General features: G+C 42.6%; 1 protein-coding gene across 2 annotated transcripts in view; it reads left to right on the top strand.

Moving 5' to 3' along the window:
* Nucleotides 1–22,349, top strand: part of AASS (aminoadipate-semialdehyde synthase) — a 51,559-nt gene that overhangs the window by 5,533 nt on the left and 23,677 nt on the right. For both annotated transcript variants that reach the window (XM_048836194.2, XM_048836195.2), the window contains exons 3-14: nucleotides 3,207–3,383; nucleotides 7,228–7,312; nucleotides 8,047–8,114; nucleotides 8,215–8,361; nucleotides 13,739–13,817; nucleotides 13,912–14,039; nucleotides 14,208–14,356; nucleotides 16,878–17,000; nucleotides 17,148–17,259; nucleotides 17,836–17,895; nucleotides 17,990–18,057; nucleotides 21,811–21,929. In XM_048836194.2, coding sequence (XP_048692151.2) covers nucleotides 3,207–3,383; nucleotides 7,228–7,312; nucleotides 8,047–8,114; nucleotides 8,215–8,361; nucleotides 13,739–13,817; nucleotides 13,912–14,039; nucleotides 14,208–14,356; nucleotides 16,878–17,000; nucleotides 17,148–17,259; nucleotides 17,836–17,895; nucleotides 17,990–18,057; nucleotides 21,811–21,929 — 1,315 coding nt within the window. The remainder of the gene's footprint in view (nucleotides 1–3,206; nucleotides 3,384–7,227; nucleotides 7,313–8,046; nucleotides 8,115–8,214; nucleotides 8,362–13,738; nucleotides 13,818–13,911; nucleotides 14,040–14,207; nucleotides 14,357–16,877; nucleotides 17,001–17,147; nucleotides 17,260–17,835; nucleotides 17,896–17,989; nucleotides 18,058–21,810; nucleotides 21,930–22,349) is intronic.

The raw sequence follows: 22,349 nt of genomic DNA, 5'->3' as shown, positions 1-22,349 counted from the left end.
GGGCCTAATCACATCAGCCACACTATCAGAGGCTCGTTCACCTGCACATCTACCAATGTGATCTATGCCATCATGTGCCAGCAATGCCCCTCTGCCATGTACATTGGTCAAACTGGACAATCTCTACGTAAAAGAATAAATGGACACAAATCAGATGTCAAGAATTATAACATTCATAAACCAGTCGGAGAAGACTTCAATCTCTCTGGTCACTTGATTTCTGATCTAAAAGTGACCATTCTTCAACAAAAAAACTTCGAAAACAGACTCCGAGAGACTGCTGAATTGGAATTAATTTGCAAATTGGATACAATTAACTTAGGCTTGAATAGAGACTGGGAGTGGTTGAGTCATTATACAAAGTAAAACTATTTCCCCTTGTTTATTCCTCCCCCCCCCCCCACTGTTCCTCAGATGTTCTTGTTAACTCCTTGTTCTCTCCCCTCACCCCACTCTCCTGCTGGTAACAACTCATCTTGAGTGATCACTCTCCTTACAATGTGTATGGTAAACACCCATTTTTGCATGATCTGTATGTATATAAATCTCCTCACTGTATTTTCCACTTTATGCATCCGATGAAGTGAGCTGTAGCTCACGAAAGCTTATGCTCAAATAAATTGGTTAGTCTCTAAGGTGCCACAAGTACTCCTTTTCTTTTTGCCGATACAGACTAACATGGCTGCTACTCTGAAACCTTTGGGGTTTTATGTAATTCATGATGTCCCATATAACTGTGTTTTTGTCTTTTTTTTCCTTGCTGCCTGAATTCAGGCAGAATATTTCCGCTGATGCTGTGTGTAGCTGTGACAGAAAAGGTGTGCCCCTCCCAACCCCCCCCGGCACCCGATCCGACTAATTCATCTGAGTTATATTGAAATGATTGCAAAGCCCTGTTAAGTTGCAGGCCACCATGTTTGAAGCCTTGCTAGCTGGCTGTATTGTAGTCACGCTAGCCTGACTCTTAATGAGGCATTTGTGTTAAGCTAACGTAATTGTGAGATATACCCTTTTTACTTATCAAGTCAGGGTCTGAGAGTGGGAGGAATATATTTGAGGCGAAAAAACCAAAAGACAACCTACTGTCCAGTCTTTAAAACATCTGGTTAGAGTACAAATCCTTAAGTAACAACCACATTTACACCAAAGATAACTTACTTTGTGTAAATCTATTGATTTTTGTTATGCTAATGTTCAGCCTGGTCCCACTGTCACTTGAAGTCAGTGGGAGTTGTCAAGGTTCCCTCCCCACTCTGAACTCTAGGATACAGATGTGGGGACCCACATGAAAGATCCCCCTAAGCTTATTTCTACCAGCTTAGGTTAAAACTTCCCCAAGGCACAAGTTCTTTGCCCTGAGTCGGTATGCTGCCACCACCAAGTGATTTATTAAAGAATCAGGGAAAGGATCACTGGGAGTTCCTATTCCCCCAAAATATCCCCCCAAGCCCTTGCACCCCCTTTCCTGTGGAGGCTTGAGAATAATATCCTAATCAACTGGTTACAGAGTGATCACAGAACCAAACCCCTGGGTCTTAGGACAATGGAGAAAAGAAGGATTTTATTTTTTTTAAAAAAAGGGGGGGGGGTTTAAAATCACCTCTGTAAAATCAGGATGGAAAACTTTATAGGGTAACAAAAGATTCAAAAACACAGCAGAACTTCCTCTAGGCTTAGTTTCAAAGTTACAGAAAACAGGAATAAACGTCCCTCCAGTAAAGGAAAAATTCACAAGCAGAACAAAAGATAATGTAACATGCCTCGCCTGGCTTTTACTCTCAATTTTTGTAATATGAGGGACTTCTAGGATGGTTTATAGGAGAATGAATTTTCTGACCTGATGTTTCTCTGCTTCCCAAGAGAACACACAAAACAAAGCCTTCTCCCCCCCCTCCCCCCCCCCCCAAGATTTGAAAGTATCTTCATTCCTCATTGGTCCTTTTGATCAGGTGTCAACCAGGTTATTTGAGCTTCTTAACCCTTTACAGGTAAGGAGGAATTCTAGGCTATCCTTAGCTGTATGGTTATCATGCTGCTTCCACTGAAGTTGATGACAGAAGTCTTGCCATCAACTTCAGTGGAAGCAGCATGATAAGGCACAGAGATGGGAGCAGAAGCCCTAGCTTCTGTAACCCACTGTATGACTGTGGACAAACAACCCAATTTCTGTGTCTTAGTTTCTCCATCTTACAATGGGGATTGTGATGTTTTCCCCACTTTTGAAGGAATGAAAACCTCCACAGTCTATTTATTATTAGTAATAAGATGGTCTGAATTCTGCCCCCAGGGACAATCCTATGCAATCCCAATGAAATAATGTAGTGTGACTGGGATCCAAGGGGGGGGGCACACTGAGATTGCTCAATTAGGGCAAACTGCAAAGAATGGGGAAGACAGTCCCCCAAACTGGTTATTCTAATATTTAGATTCACAGACCCAGCAACAAAACTGCTTCTACAATACCTTACTGGTTACCCAGAAGCCAAAAATACAGTTCCCTAAAAGCAACTGAACCTTGAGCTCCCACCCAGGCAGCCAAGTCAGATATAATGAGGATTACTGAAAATCCTGTTCATCATATAAAAACAATGCCATACAAACGCCTATCTCACTTCAGGTAACATTATAAACAAGAAGTGGGCAGCATTATCTCCTCCTGCAAATGTAAGCAAACTTGTTAGTCTGTGATTGGCTGAACAAGAAGTAGGACTGAGTGGACTTGTAGGCTCTAAAGTTTTACATTGTTTTGTTTTTGAATGTTAGGTTCTTTTTGTACATAATTCTACATTTGTAAATTCAACTTTCATGATAGAGATTGCACTACAGTAATTGTACTAGGTGAATTTGAAATACGATTTTCTTTTGGTTTTTACAGTGCAAATATTTATAATAAAAATATAAAGTGAGCACTGTACATTTTATATTCTGTTGTAATTGAAATAAATATATTTGAAAATGTAGAAAGCATCCAAAATATTTAAATAAATGGTATTCTATTGTTTAACAGCATGATTAATCGCAATTAATTTTACTCTCTTGACAGCCCTAATAGAAATCCAAGCTCTTCACTCTTAAATAAGCTTGTTTAGTAACAGGCCTTGACTTGTTTCTGTATCTTTCTGCTTCATAAGTTCTTTTAAGACCTCCTTTGTTTTTTCTGCATTACTGTTGAAGAATGAAAGTGTTTCTTAATGCTCTGTTTACAGGAATATATAAAAGCAGGTGGCATTATTCAGGAAGATATTTCTGAGGCATCTCTAATTGCGGGAGTGAAGAGACCTCCAGAGGATAAATTAATTCCCAAAAAGAACTATGCATTCTTCTCTCACACTATTAAAGCCCAAGAGGCAAACATGTCTCTACTGGATGAAATTCTAAGACAGGTAAATATTTTAGTAAGAAAGATCAGTGACCATTACCACAAGGTAATAAATAGGATTAAACATAGAAGTGCAATGGAAAGTAACGTAAGTATTCATAGATATTTGAGCTTGCTTTTTATGATACACTAATAGAAACTCTGTACTCTCCGCAGTTGTTGTTTTAAGAGATGCATTTAATTTTTTAAGCTGTTTATATTGATTCTCTTAAGCTACAATATGGAAGTAGTCAAGAGGGTATTGTATATCCAAACACCAGCTATAGGGTACCTACAGCACATCACTTAGCTATGGGTTAGAACACATTGCTGCATCGCAGCATTTATATTGTAGGCTTCTATTTTTATTCCTGAGGGAAATAAAAATTTTGCACACAATATTTAAAAATTCTACAAATTTTATTGGTCAATAAATAAATAAATGTGGAGGCTTTAGCATGGCAGTGCGGAGCACAGGCCACTGGCTGCACAGAAGTGGGAGATCACCCTGCAGCCCCAGTCCCAGGACGTGGACCTGGCAATGAGACTGCACTTGACCCTGACGCAGCACAAGGGCTGGGCCTGCCCCAGAAACCCTCTGGTGCCCTGTCCCCCATGCCAGGTGCAGGAGGTGCCGGCAGGCAGGCTCAGCCCGGCAGGATCCAAGTGTGGAGGGCTTAGTGTGGAGGATCCAGGTGCAGGTGGCTCAGTGGGGGGTCCAATTGCAGGTGGTTCTGGATGAAGAGGGGCTTGTTGTGGGCTTCAGGGGCATGGGACTTTTCAGAGGGCTTCAGGCAAAGGTGGTTGGGGCTCAGCGGGGGGGGGGGTGGGTGGGTCTGGATGTGTGGGGCTTAGCATGGGGGTTGGGTGCTGGGGGGGTGGGGCTTTGTAGGGTGGGGGTCCAGATGCAACTGGTTGGGGCTCTGGGGTGTGGCTTGTCAGGGTGGAGGTTTGAGTATGGAGAGTTCAGTGGGGGGTGGTCTGAGGGGTGGGAGTCCAGACGCAAAGCTTTAGCAAAGCTTTTGACACGGTCTCCCACAGTATTCTTGTCAGCAAGTTAAGGAAGTATGGGCTGGAAGAATGCACTATAAGGTGGGTAGAAAGCTGGCTAGATTGTCGGGCTCAATGGGTAGTTATCAATGGTTCCATGTCTAGTTGGCAGCCAGTATCAAGTGGAGTGCCCCAAGGGTCGGTCCTGGGGCCGGTTTTGTTCAATATCTTCATAAATGATCTGGAGGATGGTGTGGATTGCACTCTCAGCAAATTTGCGGATGATACTAAACTGGGAGGAGTGGTAGATACGCTGGAGGGGAGGGGTAGGATACAGAAGGACCTAGACAAATTGGAGGATTGGGCCAAAAGAAATCTGATGAGGTTCAATAAGGATAAGTGCAGGGTCCTGCACTTAGGACGGAAGAACCTAATGCACAGCTACAGACTAGGGACCGAATGGCTAGGCAGCAGTTCTGCGGAAAAGGACCTAGGGGTGACAGTGGACGAGAAGCTGGATATGAGTCAGCAGTGTGCCCTTGTTGCCAAGAAGGCCAATGGCATTTTGGGATGTATAAGTAGGGGCATAGCGAGCAGATCGAGGGACGTGATCGTTCCCCTCTATTCGACATTGGTGAGGCCTCATCTGGAGTACTGTGTCCAGTTTTGGGCCCCACACTTCAAGAAGGATGTGGATAAATTGGAGAGAGTCCAGCGAAGGGCAACAAAAATGATTAGGGGTCTGGAACACATGAGTTATGAGGCGAGGCTGAGGGAGCTGGGATTGTTTAGCCTGCAGAAGAAAAGAATGAGGGGCGATTTGATAGCTGCTTTCAACTACCTGAAAGGGGGTTCCAAAGAGGATGGCTCTAGACTGTTCTCAATGGTAGCAGATGACAGAACGAGGAGTAATGGTCTCAAGTTGCAGTGGGGGAGGTTTAGATTGGATATTAGGAAAAACTTTTTCACTAAGAGGGTGGTGAAACACTGGAATGCGTTACCTAGGGAGGTGGTAGAATCTCCTTCCTTAGAGGTTTTTAAGGTCAGGCTTGACAAAGCCCTGGCTGGGATGATTTAACTGGGTTTTGGTCCTGCTTCGAGCAGGGGGTTGGACTAGATGACCTTCTGGGGTCCCTTCCAACCCTTATATTCTATTCTATGACGCAGAGGGTTGGGGCTCAGCGGGGGAAGTTATGGGTTTGGGGCTTTTGGTGCAGGCGGGTCTAGGTATGGCGGGGTCCAGATGCTTGGGGTTGGGCAGGGGGAGCAGCTTCTCAAACAGTGACCCCTCCCCCTGTGGCTGAGGAACGATGGGGATGAGAAGCTGTGTGCGTTTGCGCGCAGAGCTTCCTGCAGCTGTGGGAGGTTTCTGGCCCTGGCCCCTCTTTCAGGGGAAGAAGTAGTCCCGGCCCCCAGCCTAGCTGGGACTAGCAGCTGAGCCCAGCACAGGGTATGAGCCAGTAGTCAGGGCATCCTCAGCATTTCTTTCTTTCCCCACCCCAGTTATGCAGTTGTTTACCTCTCTGCCAGCTGCTCTGGGCACCCGAAACAATGCGCCTGCACTGCTGGGGACGGGGTGAGTGATTGCTCGTGCAGCTTCCCTTTGCTTCCCTGTCAGAAAGTCATTTTTCTGAGGGGAAGCAAAGAAATCTGCAGGGGACATGAATTCTGCATGCATGTAGTGATGCAGAATTCCCTCAGGAGTATATTTTGATATTTATAACTGGGCTTTAAACATTTATTTTAGGCTGAAATTGCCATTCCTGGCCTCAGTCAGGGACTTAATTATCCCTCTTTACTTGTTGTTTATATGATGCAAAGCGCTCAACTTGAAACTGATAGTCTTGGCTATAATACACTTTGAAAAGCTGCTTAAGTGCTGTATATGCTTTCCTAAGAGATATTCTCACGGTTAAAGAATATGGCTCTGATTCTGACCTTTCTTGCCAGAGTAAATTGTGAGGAGAAAAAAGATTGAAGTCCGTGTAACTGTACTTGTATACATGATATTGATATCCAGTCTAAAGGGTCTGGTGTGCAGTCCTCATGTGACTGACTATCCCAAAGAAGCTAATTCTGCCTGATTAGGAATTGCAAAATTTGGCTCTTTGCATGTTTCATAACATTGGGTAAAATCCTGGCCTCATGGAAGTTTTGCCACTTATTTCACTGGGACCAGGATTTCATCCTCTGTTTGTTCAGTACATTGATTTGAGCAACTAGTTGTCCCCGAGAACAGAGGTCATCTGTCTACAAAGAGCATGGGCAATAAAAGTGCAAGTGTCTCCCAACAAGCCACAACCTTGATCTTCCAACTTTTTTGGGGAGAGGGTGCATGGATACTGGAATCAGATGTAACATTTACTCTTGTCTCACTTCTGAGATTGATGAGTGTCTTATTTGTGAGGCGGCAAATATCCGATTAGGACTGAATCACCCTGCCATTTGGTCAGGATGCTGCTGTTTGTGGGTTATGACGTCTGGGTCAGATCCTCATCTGGTGTCAGTCAGTGTAGCTCTGTTCCTGAGCTGCTGATTTACACCAGATGAAGATCTGCCCCTCTGGGTTCCTCGAAGATGGTCATGTTTCGTTCCAATGATCTGCTGATTGCTGTACTAACATTTTTATTTCTTAACTTAAAAGTGTTATGGAGACTCTGGTTATAAACCAAGCAAGCCAAAAATCAACATGTTCTTAAACACTTTTTTTTTTCCTACAGTTGAAAACTCAGTCCTGTGCATGTGTGTGTTTCATGCACAAAACATGGCAGAAGGTGCATATAAAAGTAGTTCCCAGAGAAGCAGTTATATCCTTGGTTTTGCTGTTTAAAATCAAACTTTTAGTGAAAACATAAAAGCAACTTTTTATGTATTTTCAGGAAATTCGATTGATTGACTATGAGAAAATGGTTGATCACAGAGGAATACGAGTGGTAGCTTTCGGACAGTGGGCTGGTGTAGCAGGTATAGTGCACTATACAATAAGTAGGCCTAGGACTAATAATGCTTCATCAACATCAGCACCTTTTCAGTTTACATTAACTTCCTGAGAGTCCAGGCCTGTGGTGCTTTCTGTAGCTGCTGTGCAGCTCCTGAGAATCTCTTTCTAGTCTGTTGCTAATTCCCGGCACACAGTATAGTCAGCGTCCTGAGGATTCTCCCTAACTCCATTATTTTACTTCATATTAAGTCCCACCTATCTATACAGAAGCAGTATTTCTCTTGCCAGGAGAGTAGATACTCCACCTCACTGGAAGGAGAATCAGTGACCTTAGGCCAACAGAATATGTGCTCTAGAAAGAAATGTCTGTCACCCTCCCTGTGAGCCAAAGTGTGTGGTGAAGTACAACACACGTGCTAATCAGCCCTCTTTTTTTTTTTGTGACATGGTCCTGATAGCTTTGTATTAAAGTATTTATTGTTTTTCCACTGTACCTCCAAAAAGCTCACTACTCTTCAGTGGAATTTAGCGGTGTGGGCTTTTTTTCCTCCCCCTCCCCACATGGTTGTTCTCTCCTTTCCCCTCCCCACCAAAAAGAAAATATATTGGCATGTTTGAGGGATGCCAAATGGAGGACTGAGATCCAAGTCTGCTACTGAACCTGTTTTATCTTGAGTCCAGGAAGATCTTGGGTATCAGTCACTGTAGATCCTATATGTCCATTCTTAATTATATTAACTGTGTAATTCTGAAATAGGAATGATCAATATTTTACATGGAATGGGATTACGATTTCTTGCCCTGGGACATCACACTCCTTTCATGGTAGGATTTTTACATAATATCACTTGAACATTTTAGTAAAAAGAAATATCATGGGCTCTGGACAAACACATTGATAAGAACCCTTTGTGTCTGGTTTCAGCACATTGGTATGGCTCATAACTACAGGAACAGCAGCCAGGCTGTGCAGGCAGTGCGGGATGCTGGCTATGAAATCTCTCTGGGTTTGATGCCAAAGTCGATTGGACCCTTAACATTTGTGTTTACAGGCACTGGTAACGTTTCTAAGGTAAGATGCCTTCCCTCCCACCAATGTAATACTCGTTTTTGATGTATCTTTTTACCCAAGTCCTATTTCTGAATCTTGTACGCATCAGACTCACTGTATGCAATTTCATGATAGATTTAATTTGTGCACTACTCTTGCTTCTAGGCTTTTTGCCATGGTATGAAATGAATTCCCAGTTACCCTAGACTTGTGCTTGTAGAGGAGCTATGATACTGGTTACTAGTCATGAATCATATAAACTAGGCTGCACTGTCAAGGACAGCTGCTCCTCACCCCCTTAAATGCTATAGAATGGTTAAGGATGACTATGTGGGAGAACTTCTGTTTGCTTTATCGGTCTGTATATATTATTCCTCAAAGAAGGTTAGACTTCCACATTATTTATGTGGTGTAAGACTTGATGTTACTCTACCTAAAGGATGGATGGTTGATCCAATGGATGGGTTACGCTCTCCACTACCCCTGAGATGCAGGCATTCACAGAAGCTCTTTGCCTTTTGGGGCTGGGTGGTGGCAGAGTGCAGCCTCCATTACATTCACGCACCCATTTAGCATACATCCTTAGGCAAGAGACTACTAGCCTGCTGTTGGCTGCAGTGAGCAACTGATGTGGAACCTGGTTGATGGTCTGTTAGGAGAAGCTAATGAGCATGTGCTAAAGTGAAATGTCAGCTCAGAATCAGCAGTGAAACTCCTTTCTGGGGTCAACCAAGCCTCAGAGACAGCATAATCCTGCAGGCCATCCTCCATGAAACAGAAGAAGAGCCAAAGGAGAATATCAGTTGTCCCACCTGTTAGGATATAGATATTCAGGCCTGTCTGTAAAGGCCTATAATTTAAGAATTTAGGTATGTTTATCATTTTAGCTAGTTATAAGGGTATAAAAGAGAGAATCAAAATCAGTGTCTGCCTGTGTGAGGACCTTCGCTCACAGCGACAGTCTGAGGCCCTGTTCCTAAGCTAGGGCCTTTGACTAAGCAGTGGGAGCAGCCATAAGCTGGAAAGCGTTCGGTCATGTCCTTGCACATTTCAAACCAGTCATATTGAAATAAGGCAATCTGGGGCTGTTAGAAAGGTGATCTGACCTATCACCTCCAGAGAAAGGGAAGAGCCTAGAAGATGTAAAAGGAAATTTAGTTTGATAGTTTTCTGTTTGGTAAGAACTCCCTTATCAATAGACATAGTTGGTTTCAGAGTAGCAGCCATGTTAGTCTGTATTCGCAGAAAGAAAAGGAGTACTTGTGGCACCTTAAAGACTAACAAATTTATTTGAGCATAAGCTTTCGTGAGCTACAGCTCACTTCATCGGATGCATAGTTGGGAAACCTAGTTGGAAAACCCTTATGTCTTTATAGATGTAGTTGTGAAATCCTCACTTCTGTATTGTTTTGTCATTATAGTTCCCATTTTGCTGTTTGTTTGCATGGTCTCTGTTCTGTAATTGTTTCTGTCTGCTGTATAATTATAATTACTATATAAATTAGGGGCAAACCGGAAGTAATTTGGGATTCAAAAATAAGGAAAAAGAAACTTGGATTTAAGCTTGCTGGAAGTTTACCCCAATAAACATCAAATTGTTTGCACCTTCAGACTTTGGGTATTGTTGCCCTCTGTTCACGCGAAAAGAAACAGAGAAGTGGGAGGGTGAAGGACTAAGCCCTCTAACACCACCTGCCATAGGAAGAAGTGTCAAAAGAATAGCTGCTGCCATTCAGGAAAAAGAGGAGGGTCCAAAAGAGGATTAGATGCTGACAACATTTGTGTACCCAGAGCAGACTTTCCCTGTCACCTGCTACTCCCCTGGTTTACTAACCTAGCACAGGCCCTTCCCAGCTGCATACCTTCTTTCTTTTCTTCTACAATTTGCCTATTATTTTATCTACTCCAACCCCAATCTGGAAAGGCTTTGATACCTGCACCTCTTCCCAGCTGAACCTAGATGCAATCCCCTGCGCCCCCCCAATCATTGTCTGGGAGCTGTGGGTATTCCTGCTCAGAAGAGAATCCTCTGCTGGTTAGATACTCCTAGGGGAATTCTGCTCCACTGTGCATGCACAGAATTCATGTCCCCCACAGATTTCTTTGCTTTTCTGACGGAAGCAAAGGGAAGCTGCAAGAGCAGTCACGCACTGCTCCCTAGCTGCGCAGGTACGTTGTTTCAGGCACCTGGAGCAGCCAGCAGAGAGGTCAATCACCGCAGGGCTGGGGATACCCCAGCCAGTGTCTCCTACCCTGAGCTGGGATCATCTGGGCTGGAGGCAGAAAAGGATGGGACTTCCTCTTCCCCTGCAAGGAGTGGCTGGGGCTGTGTCAGACCCATCCCTAGAAACCTCCCCCAGCTGCAGGAAGCTCAGCATCCTTCCCTGCTTCCTGCCCCCTCAGCTGTGGGGGGAGGGGTCACTGTATGAGGAGCTGCTCCCCCATCTGCCCAACCCCCAGGCATCCAGACCTCCCAGACCCAGATACCTCTGCCGAGCCTCACCCCATACACCGATAACCCCCTTGAATTCCATCCCATTGAACCCCAACCCCTGCATCTGGAGCCCCCTGCACTCAGACACCCTGCCTGCAGACTTCCACCCCTGCACCCAGACCCCCCCACCACCGAGCTCTCTGCACTCAAACCCCTACCCTGACGAGCCCCACCACCCTGAGCCCCCAGGCCACTGATCCCCCAATGAGCTGTACCCAAACCTCTCTGCTGAGTCCCAAACACTTTCACCTGGAAGCCCCTGCAGAGTCCCATTGCACCTGGAACCCCTGCAACAAGCCTCTGTGCATCCAGATCCCCCCATACCTAGACCGCCCCCTCCACTGAGCTGTCTGTATCCAGACTGTCCCACACAGAATCCTCTCGCCCCGCACCTGGATCCCCCCCCACACTGAGCCCCTCCACACTTGGATCCTGCCTGGGTGAGCCTGCCTGCCCCACACCTGGTGTGCCTGGCTCAGAGGGGCAGGGCCCCAGGGTGTTTCTGGGGCAGGGCCAAGCCTTGTGCTGTGTTAAGGTCAGGTGCAACCTGATCACTGAGTTTGTGTCCCTGGGGTTGGGCGTGGGGAGGCTTCTGGGTGATCTCCCATTTTCGTGCAGCCAGTGGTCTGTGCTCCCCACTGCCATGCTGGAGCCTATGTAGTCATTTATTGACAAATAAAATGTAGAGAATTTTAAAATATTGTGTTTAGAATTTTTAATTTTTTGGTGCAGAATGCTGTCAGGAGTAGTTAGAGGAGCCACACTGATGGGATGAAGCTTTTGAGGTCTGTGCGGGAGGGGTAAGAAACCTATTGGTAAGGATTAAATTGAGATGTATGATCAGGGATCAGGTGTCCTAGAGGGAATTAGAGAGAGAGTGTGTGAGAGATGCATGAAAACTCCTTTCTCTTCATGTGTCAGTATAATAATGCCTGCATCCTTAATTTTCACTCCATGCATCTGAAGAAGTAGGGTTTTTTTACTCACAAAAGCTTATGGCCAAATAAATCCGTTAGTCTTTAAGGTGCCACTGGATTTCTCATTTTTCCAGACGAAGTCTTTAGCAATAATGGGCTGTAACTTTGCAATGTGGATTTTAGGCCATTTGCCATAGTTTGGATGTAATTTGGACTTGATATGTTACCTGCACAAAATTCTGTTACTGTCACACTGTAGGGCGCCCATCCTTACCCTGTTCCTAGGGCTCAGGCATAACCTTGTTAATTTAGGCACCCACCCTCACCCTTCTGTGGACTCAGTGCATAACCTTACACTCTGCAGGTTTTCAGGGTCTTTTACCAGTGAAAAAGCCTTACACAGTAATATCCTACTTAATCTCTATTTATTATCAATTACCAAAACAGAATGCACACATTAACCATATAATGCTCACCACTCCCAGTAAGGCAGATGAATTTTTCTTGATGGCCAGTCAGGAACAGGTCATCTGGGGAACTCCAGCTTCTGCATGCTGTCATTAGCAGAATGTTGGGGCTGGCAGCTCTGATCTTGGGGCTGTGTCCTGGAGTTGGTTCCCAAGAACTTCCTTTTGGATCCTAGTTTATATAGTGAAACTTGAGTCCTGCTTAGCTGTAATTTAACCAATCATTTTACTAAAGTATTAGTGAACAGTGTTCTAACCAATCCTATCATTGTAAAACAATTCTCTAACCCCACCACCTTAATTGATTTTTTTTTTTTTTTACACCTAGCTAAGTATGTAACAGACAGAAACGATCAAAGAACCAGAAAGAGACCATACAGATAAACAGTAGCGAAGTGGGGACCATAAAGACAAAACAAAACAATAAAGAAGTAGGGATTTCACAACCACAACCTGATAAATGATTTCTTGCCAGACAGAATGCCATCACACTAAGTTTTCTTTAACCATCTTAAGATTTGTTTCCTTGTCTGGTGATGGTGGATACTGTTAGGACAGGATCGCCTTCTTACCAGTCTGGTATTACGTTGTTTTAACGTAATTCAGATGGAATGTGATGATGTGACTTCCTGCTTCTTAGCTCATGGCGGCTGCTCTCCTAATATGACTGCAGACAAAGGCCTCAGACCTTACAATATGGCTACAGGAAAAGGCTGTATCCTCACAGGTGTTTTGTGATGAAAATCCCAATCAAAGGGACTTGTGGCAAGGTCTATATGGATGGTAAAGAACCTTCTGAAAAAGACTTTAAACAGTGGGGGTGATTTGCATAAAGCTTCATTGGTTTAACTGAATAACATCTGTATCAACTTTAATCTAGCTAGCATGGGTACCGATAGGAGTGTAGTGGTGGTAGCCTGCACTGAAGCCTGTGCCATCAGCCAGAGTAGGGACCCTGGAGCTGAGAGCAACCACGCTTCAAAATAACAGTTGAGTTTCACAGAGCAATTGGGTTAGTTGCTGCTGACATAACTCGAGCTGTTGCATCCCTTTGCCTTATTAGCTCAAGCTTCCACAACACTGGAATGTCAACAGACCCCCTGCTCTACTGTCTGACCCCCAATGGGCTAGCTAGCTAGAGTTAAAAGAACCACTTACCTGAAGTTAGAGAGAGTTGCGTGTGGATGGGAGTCGAATTAGGGGTAATACTTAAGTTCTAACTCAAGTTAACAATGCTCTGAAGACACATCTGGTGACTTTTTGTTTTTCGTTCACTAAGCTAAAATGAACACTTTCTCATGTTACATAGTAAACCAGATTTCAGGGAGGTACTTGGCACATGTGGATTAGTATGTATCTCTATAGAGACAGTGTAATCTGGCAGAACTGGCAAGACCTATTGAAAATGAGCCCTTGTGAACATTCTGTGAATGCAATAACAATTTTCTTTCTGCAATTTTTCAATATCCTATACTCTTTGCTGATGTCCACGTGATTCTGAGTCATATTTTTATCTGCAGGGTGCCCAAGAAGTGTTCAATGAACTCCCTTGTGAGTTTGTGGAGCCACATGAACTGAGGGAGGTTTCCAAATCTGGAGGTAATGCTAAGGCACAAGTGTGATAAGCTTTAGAATCTCTTTGACCAACAGTATTGCTTCTTAAATAACTGACTTTCTCCTCTTTTTATTGCAGACCTTAGGAAAGTATATGGGACAGTGTTAAGTCGTCACCACCATCTTGTAAGGAAGACCGATGGGGTGTATGATCCGGAGGAATACGACAAACGTCCAGAACTCTACACTTCTCGTTTTAATACTGATGTGAGCGTTGTCGCTGTTCTCTCAGTACAAGGTTTTCCAAATACTGCTGATAGCAAATGCTCTGTAGTTAGGGTATCACTTGTCTATAAGGCTAGATGAAATGCAAGTCCCCTTGACTATCAATAACATCCATGTGAGACCTTCTAGAATTTGTGACTTTCTTTGCAGATTGCACCGTACACTACTTGTTTGATTAATGGAATATACTGGGAGCAACACACCCCTCGCTTGTTAAATCGACATGATGCAAAAAAGTTGCTGGCTCCGATTAAACCTTCTGCTGCTGCAACTGAGGGTTGTCCAGAATTACCACACAAGTAAGGCACCTTTGATTGGTAGTAATAATTTATTCTCTAGCATTCTAATTAAGTAATAAGGATCAGTGGTTTCAGCAAAGCATTGAATAAATACATTGACAGTCTCTGAGAGAAACTTAGGAGCAGAACCCAACCCATCCTGCTCTCTTTTCCCACATGCTTCCCTATTTCTGTTTCCTTTTGGAATTTGTACATCCCAGTTACAAATGTCATTAATTTCTACTATTGACAAATGGCAGATTTGTAAATTAAGTTAACCCTGCACGTGCTTCTCTCCCTGGGGAAAGGCTGGGAGAATAAATGTGACAGATGTTGTGGTGTGTGTGTGCAGGTTTAATAAATTATGATATCAAATACGTCAGCTGAGTTAGTTAAGACAACAAGAAATACTTAATAGAGTGCTATACAGAAAAGGAAACATACATTGCAAATTTGAGACTGGTGAACTGTGTCCCCTCCCCCCCAACCTGAGTTCACTTGCAACTAACTCCCTAAAACTCATCTCTAATATACTGTTCAGAACAAAGAAAAAAATCTTTTTTCATGCTTGACCTTGTTTAAGAATCAATAAACCAATGATAATTGTAACCAATTTATCATTATTAGGACAATACGTAACCACAACTAGCTCTTAAGGCTTAGATGTTAATCCATACTTTAATATTTTGCTGATAAATTGATTATAGAACACATCTGCTGTACCACATGTTCCTTGTCCATTTTGTCAATTACTGAGTATTTATGGTCCTCCCTTATCAATGACATAATTTTGTCCATTACAACATACATCTATAATAGTAGGAATCTCTTTATATACTACTTGTGCTCACAGAAGAGACAAAGAAAATAAACTATTGACCATGGTCTCTTTTTCATGGTGTCTGGTTTACGTAATTGATAAGCTAAAGACCTCTCTATCTACTAATTTTATCATTTTAAAAAAAAAATCTATAACCAAGTCATTCTAGAAATAGTCTGTTACGCTTATCAGGAATTGCAGTCTTTCAATAGATTATTTTATTAATGATAGAAAACACCTGCCCCATGTCCGTTACAAGTAGTTCCTTTCTGGACATAAGAACATAAGAATGGCCATACTGGGTCAGGTCAATGGTCCATTTAGCCCAGTATCCTGTCTTCAGACAGTGGCTGATGCTAGATGCTTCCACTCCCAGCTTCTAGCAGTGAGAGGCTTAAGACACCCAGAGCATGGGATTGCATCCCTGAGCATTTTGGCTAATAGCCATTTATGAACCTGTCCTCCATGAACTCCGCTAATTCTTTTTTTGAACCCAGTTAGTTTTGGCCTTCACAACAACCCTGTGCACTGTGTGAAGTAGTACTTCCTTTTGTTTGTTTTTAAACCTGCTGGCTGTTAATTTCATTAGGCGGCCCCTGGTTCTTGTGTTATGTGAAGGAGGAAATAATATTTCCTATTTGCTTTTTCCACACCATTCATGATTTTGTAGACCTCTATCATATTTCCCTGAAGTAGTCTCTTTTCTAAGCTGAACAGTCTCTGTTTTAGTTTCTCCTTGTATGGACTGTTTCATACCCCAGATCATTTTGTTAGCTTTAACTGCTGCTGTATGTTGAGTGGATGTTTTCAGAGGTGTCCCTAACCTCTGTTTGTCAGAGCTGGGAATGGGAGACAGCACATGGATCACTTGATGATTACCTGTTCTGTTCATTCCCTCTAGGGTACCTGGCATTGGCCACTGTCAGAAGACAGGATACTGGGCTAGATGGACCTTTGGTCTGACCTAGTATGGCCATTCTTATGTTCTTAACTATCCACAATAACTCCAAGATCTTTCTTGAGTGGTAACAGCTAATTTAGATCAAATCATTTTGTATGTATAGCTAGGATTGTTTTCCAATGTGCGTTACCTTGCAGTTATCAACATTTGATTTCATCTGCCAATTTGTTGCCCAATCACCTAGTTTTGTGAGATCCCTTTGTAACTCAAGTCCAAAGCAGACTGCCATCTTGAGTAATTTTGTATTGTCAGCAAACTTTTTACCACCCGATTGTTCACCTCCTTTCCCAGATAGTTTATGAATATGCTGTACAGAATAGGTCTCAGTACCGATCCTTGGGGCACCCTGTTGTTTACCTCTTTTTATTATGAAAACTGACCATTTATTCCTACCGTTGGTTTCTTCTCATTTTAACCAGTTCTGAACCATGAGAGGGCCTTCCTCCTCATCCCATGACTGCTTAGTTTGCTTAAGAGCCTTTGGTGAGGGACCTTGTCAAAGGCTTTCTGAAAGTCCAAGTACACTATACCTAGTGGATCACCCCACATACTTATTGATCCACTCCAAGCATTCCAGTAAATTGATGAGGCTTGATTTCTCTTTAGAAAAGCCATGTTGACTTTTCCCCAACATATTTTATTTATCTGTGTCTGATAAGTCTGGTTGAAACTCTTGTAAAGAACAATCTTCTGATCTTTTGTAACTATTCTTATTTATGTTTTGGATGACTTTGTTTATTGTTTTTATTTAATTACTTTAGACTTATGGCAATATGTGACATTTCAGCAGACACTGGAGGATCCATAGAATTTATGACAGAGTGTACAACAATTGACAGTCCATTTTGTATGTATGACGCTGACCAGCATATTATTCATGGCAGGTGGGAGAACCTTTAATTTGCACTGTACTTTTTGTTTGAATATCCTATTCTACTCAAACCACTATATGAAGTCATGCTTTTGAAACATGACCGCTAAAGATGTGACAAAGAAAATGTGACATGGAATCATAATGTTGTCTCTTCCAGCGTGGAAGGCTTTGGGATTCTGATGTGTTCCATTGACAACTTACCAGCACAGCTTCCTATAGAAGCAACAGAATACTTTGGAGACATGCTCTTCGCTTATGTTGAAGAGATGGTAAGGCCTTGTGTATTCAGTGACAGACTGAAGGTTTCAGAGGAACAGCCGTGTTAGTCTGTATTCGCAAAAAGAAAAGGAGTACTTGTGGCACCTTAGAGACTAACCAATTTATTTGAGCATGAGCTTTCGTGAGCTACAGCTCACTTCATCAGATGTTTACCGTGGAAACTTAAACTTTGATTGCATTATGTGGCTCTTCTGGTCTGCCATATATAGATTTAAAAAATCTGCTGTAGAACATAACTGAAACAGTCTGAAAAATGACTGCTCCACAGTGTCTGAGGTAAAATTTCCAAAGGCACCGAAGTCCCATTTTCAAAAGTGAAAGTTAATGGGAAGGAAAGTCACTTGAAACAATTAATTATATGGGTCAGGAGAATTTCAGGTTTCAGAGATTATTTTATGTGCAATTCCTGCATGTATTTTAATATACCTTAAAACCTGGACAGTTTCCTTCTTCTTTTTTTTTTTTTTTTTTAATGAAGCAAATTTTTCCAGAGGATTTATCTCTGAAAGTTCTCTGAAAATTTGTGGGAAATAAAATGCTCAGACTGAAATCCTTCATCTCCACAGCTGTTGTCTGATGGCTCACAGCCTCTTGAAAGCCAGAATTATTCACCTGTTGTACGAGATGTAAGTCTTTCAAGCTATTTCCATTCCTCTTCTGACCTAGATATGTAAAGTTCAGACGTAGGAAAAGTAATTTTATGTTTCATATACTTTGTAGGCAGTGATTGCGTCCAATGGTTCATTGACTGATAAGTATAAATATATCCAGAAATTGAGGGAAAGCAGGTAATGTATAGTGTGGTTTAAGTTTCTCATTGTCTTGGTTCCTGTGACTCAGGTTTTAAATAACCATGCTTGCCTTCTACCTTCCTTTTTTCATTTATTTAACTGTTGGTGGAATTCAGCTGTATTACATTATGTGGTTAAAGGTATCCTGAGTTGAATCTCCCCACTGTGTCTAACCCCATTAGCATATATTACTAATTTAATGCTGAACCTGAGGAAAAAGCAAGGGTAACAAATGTGTGCCTTGTTAATAATCAGGATTTCTCAGACAGAAAATAATTGCATGCTAACCCTATTATTTCCTCCTTGCACCTTCCAAACATGCAACGCTAGCTTATTTAGGGGTGGCTGGGCTCTGAGGACCAGTAATATAATTTTGCAGACTTCTAGTTTTAGTACTATAGACTTGCAGTTCTCACCCTCAGGAAGAGGTGGTTCTCTTGCCCCACTGATCTGCAGCATTATTCTGTGACTGGGGTGTATTCAGGATTCTTCATAAAGGTCTCTGACTTGTACTATGCCCATTACTTGAGGTACCATTCTATCCTTGTCATGTCTATTTTGTCTTGCAGTGGTAAAAATGAATGGAGCAGATGGGGTTAGCTTCATTCACTTAATGTACAATTTCCCTCCCCGCCACTTCAGTTATTCCTAGTAACTAACACATTTTATTTTTATTCTTTTTACAGAGTAGCGTTGATTTGGCAGTGATTAACTCCATCTTTGTGGTTTTTGGCTAGCTGTGGCTGGAGCACATATAATAAAGAAAATAGAAAAACACAAAGGAAATAAATATAGATTTAAGCACTAGGTACATTCATGGAAATTAAAAACAATATAATCTGTCATTTTCCTCATTTACTTAACATCTGGGCTGCAGAAATGTAAAATATAATGGTCCAGATAATTAATAGTGAATCCCTCTGAGGATATTAGGAAAATTCTGTTTTAAATGAAGACTAATTATTTACAGGACTTACTGCACCCTTTTCTTTAGTAGTGGAGCAAGTCATTTGCTTCTGGAAGACCACAGCTTACCACAGAGTTTTTGGTATATGCTGTTATGGTGGACAACCTTAGCCAGTTGTCTTCACGAACATACCTTCTTATTTCTGGCACAGATTGTGGCCTCTCTTTTTTTGACACCCTTCTTAGCGCACACTAGACCATGCAAGAGGTTATTAAGAAGCTGAAATCCCTTTGGAAAAGGGTCAACTTGTGGGTAGACTTTTTTTGATCTTTCCGCAAAACAGCATATTGTGCCTAAAGGAAGAGTGGTACTCACTAATGCCAGAGCCTTTTCTCTGATGCCTTCCCTTTGGATTTCTTTGGAACTAATGCAAATGAACTTACTGTTTAAAATGTGATGGTATACCCAAAGAGGGGAGAAGGTTTGATGGCTTGTTATACCCTTCTCCATAATTTCTTCACAACTGCATGGCTTATGCTGGTTATATGTTCCTCTTGCACAACTGCAAACGGCACATTTCTTTAACTAACCTGAATGTCCAAAGTGCTGTACAAAGATTACTTAATTGAACCACTCCCATGTATGTTTGTGATGAGCAATAGTTCATATGTTCTTTTCTGGAATATAAAAACTTTGCTGCAATTATTGGTGTAACAAAAATGTCTCTTAACAGCTTGTAATGGACAAACACAAGTACAGGCAGGGATCAGCCAATCCCAGTTTGGTTAAACTCTTGCCATTGGACAGTTAGAGCTAGAGATCGGTGTGTTTAGAAGCTTGATATTGCAAAAGCCATTTCTTCTGCAAGGAGTCTTTCCTCTGTTGCAGCACTGGTGGCGCAATCTACTTTACCCCTCTTTGCATGTCTGTATGTACGCATCTGGTGTAGGCATGGAATATGTGACAAAGTCATCACTCTTTCTCTATGGGTCTGAGAGTAGGATCCTGAGTGAGGAGGATCTTTCATCAGAACTGATGATGGGGCTGTTGGAGGAAAGATTCTTTGTCCTACCATGCCAAAAGATCGACAAAGTGATATTTAGCAGGTGTTGGTGGTTCGTGAAGTAATGCTGGGACTGTTGTCAAATCTGGGACCATGTGTACAAGCAGGTTTTATTATGTAGGTGCTATCTGCCTATATAGGTTCCCATGATGCCCTGAAGTGACTCTGGCATAATCTGTCCAAAGTTGGCCTCTCAATTTAGAGGTCACTGATGATGGCAGGAGCTAGGCACAATCTGGAAACTTACAATGTTAGTTCAAGATGATACAATCAGATCGTTAGCCCTGAAGTGGTCCAGTTGTTTTTGAACTAGAGTAAATGATGGATTCCTTTTTGATTTGAAGACTTCAATTTAGATTTGAGAACTTCTGTAACTCAGACAGAGGTTGTGGGCCTATTGCAGGACTGGACGGGTGAGGTTCTCTTGCAATGTGCAAAAGTTTGTATTCGATGATCATGATGATCCTTGCTGGCCTTAAAGTCTTTGTGTCTGTGACCAAATTCACAGTCCATTTTAGTCAATTTCACGGTCATAGGATTTTAAAAATCATAAATTTCATGATTTCAGCTATTTAAATCTGAAATTTCACAGTGTTGTAAATTGTAGGGGTCCTGACTCAAAAAGGAGTGGGGGGGGGGTTGCAAGGTTATTGTAGGGGGGCTTGCAGTACTGCTACACTTGCTTCCGCACTGCTGCTGGTAGCGGCGATGCCTTCAGAGCTAGGCAGCTGGAGAGCAGCATCTATTGGCCAGGAGCCCAGCTCTGAAGGCAGAGCTGCCGTCAGCAGCAGTGCAGAAGTCAGGATCGCATGGTATGGTATTGCCACCCTTACTTCTGCACTGCTGCCTGCGGAGCTGAGCCCTCAGTCAGCAGCCACCTGCAGAGCTGGGCCCTCAGTCCGCAGCCTAGCTCTGAAAGCAGAAGCAAGGGTGGTATGGTATGGTATTGCCACCCTTCTGCACTGCTGCTGGCCGGGCACTGCCTTCAGATCTGGGTAGTTTATTTCTGCACTGCTGCTCTCTGGCTGCCCAGCTCTGAAGGCAGCACACAAGTAAGGGTGGCAATACCACAACCCCCTTAAATAACCTTGTGACCACTGTTCCCTCTAAGCTGTGCATGTGTGCATGCGCACACAGATCCTAAACCCCATGCACAAAAATTTGCACAGAAGCAGAACAATTTGCGCAGAAGAATTTTTTTGTGCTCACGGCCTGTCAAAAATTAGAGGGAACATTGCTTGTGACCCCCCCCCCCCCTTTTTGGTCAGGATGTCCAATTTGAGAAATACTGGTCTCCCCTGTGAAATTTATATAGTATAGGGTAAAAGCACACAAAAAGACCCAGATTTCATGGCGGGAGACCAGTTTTCATGGTCCATGACACGTTTTTCATGGCTGTGAATTTGGTAGAGCCCTATCTATGAAGTTGGACTAGTTTGGCTGAGAAAAATTCACTGACTTCTGAGGAAGAATGAGAAGTAGCAGCTACTGCAGCTGCTGGAGGAACAATGGAACGGGTTGGCTGGTGTGACCCTTTTTGAGGCTGGATGTAGACATTTTAGTCCGCTTTCCCTGAAGTAGGAGTTGTGCAATAGAAATTTTGGAAAAGCTTAGGGAAGTGACGTACTTTGGCTAGAAAATCAGGCCGCAGAACTTAAAGTTCTTCCTGAAGTGAGCGCTTGGTTTGTAAACTTGCTAAAACATGCTGACTTGACATTGGCTTCAGCCGGCTGCTGTTTGCTTATCCTGTATGTTTTAATTTTGATTATAACCCCTCTAGGGAATACTCACGGTCACTGACCAAGGATAAGAAGAGGGTCTTGTTACTTGGATCTGGCTATGTTTCTGGCCCTGTGATAGAATACCTCACTAGAGATCCCAATGTAGAAATCACAGCAGGTACGTGAAAGCAAGCAAGCCCTTAAGTATTAAAGAACTGTATTAAGCTTCAAGTGTGTGTACTGTGTATTGAAATAATTATTTATTTTGTACCAGCATGGCAGCACACTAAAAACTTTTATTTAAAAGCATATGAAGTGTGCTATGGGAAACTGAAGATATATTCTACATTTGTAACTACTGTGCACCTCATTCAAAAATTATTCTGTAGCTTTAAGAACACCTTAAAGAGACACCAACTTGAAAATCACATTGCTATCTGAAAATATTTTACCTACTTCTTGTTACAAGTAGTGCCTAGGAAGAGACTACAGAGAATATTTTTTTCTTTTCAGCTTGTTTGCTTCCTGCATCTGACAGTATTTCATGCATAGTCAGTTTCATTCTTTCCTTGACAGTCAGCTGCATTTTCTGTCATGC

The sequence above is a fragment of the Caretta caretta genome, chromosome 1 (assembly GCF_965140235.1).
Source record: "Caretta caretta isolate rCarCar2 chromosome 1, rCarCar1.hap1, whole genome shotgun sequence".
Taxonomy (NCBI): Eukaryota; Metazoa; Chordata; order Testudines; family Cheloniidae; genus Caretta; species Caretta caretta.
Note: the sequence above shows the minus strand (reverse complement) of the source record. Positions and strands in the feature narration are given on the sequence as shown.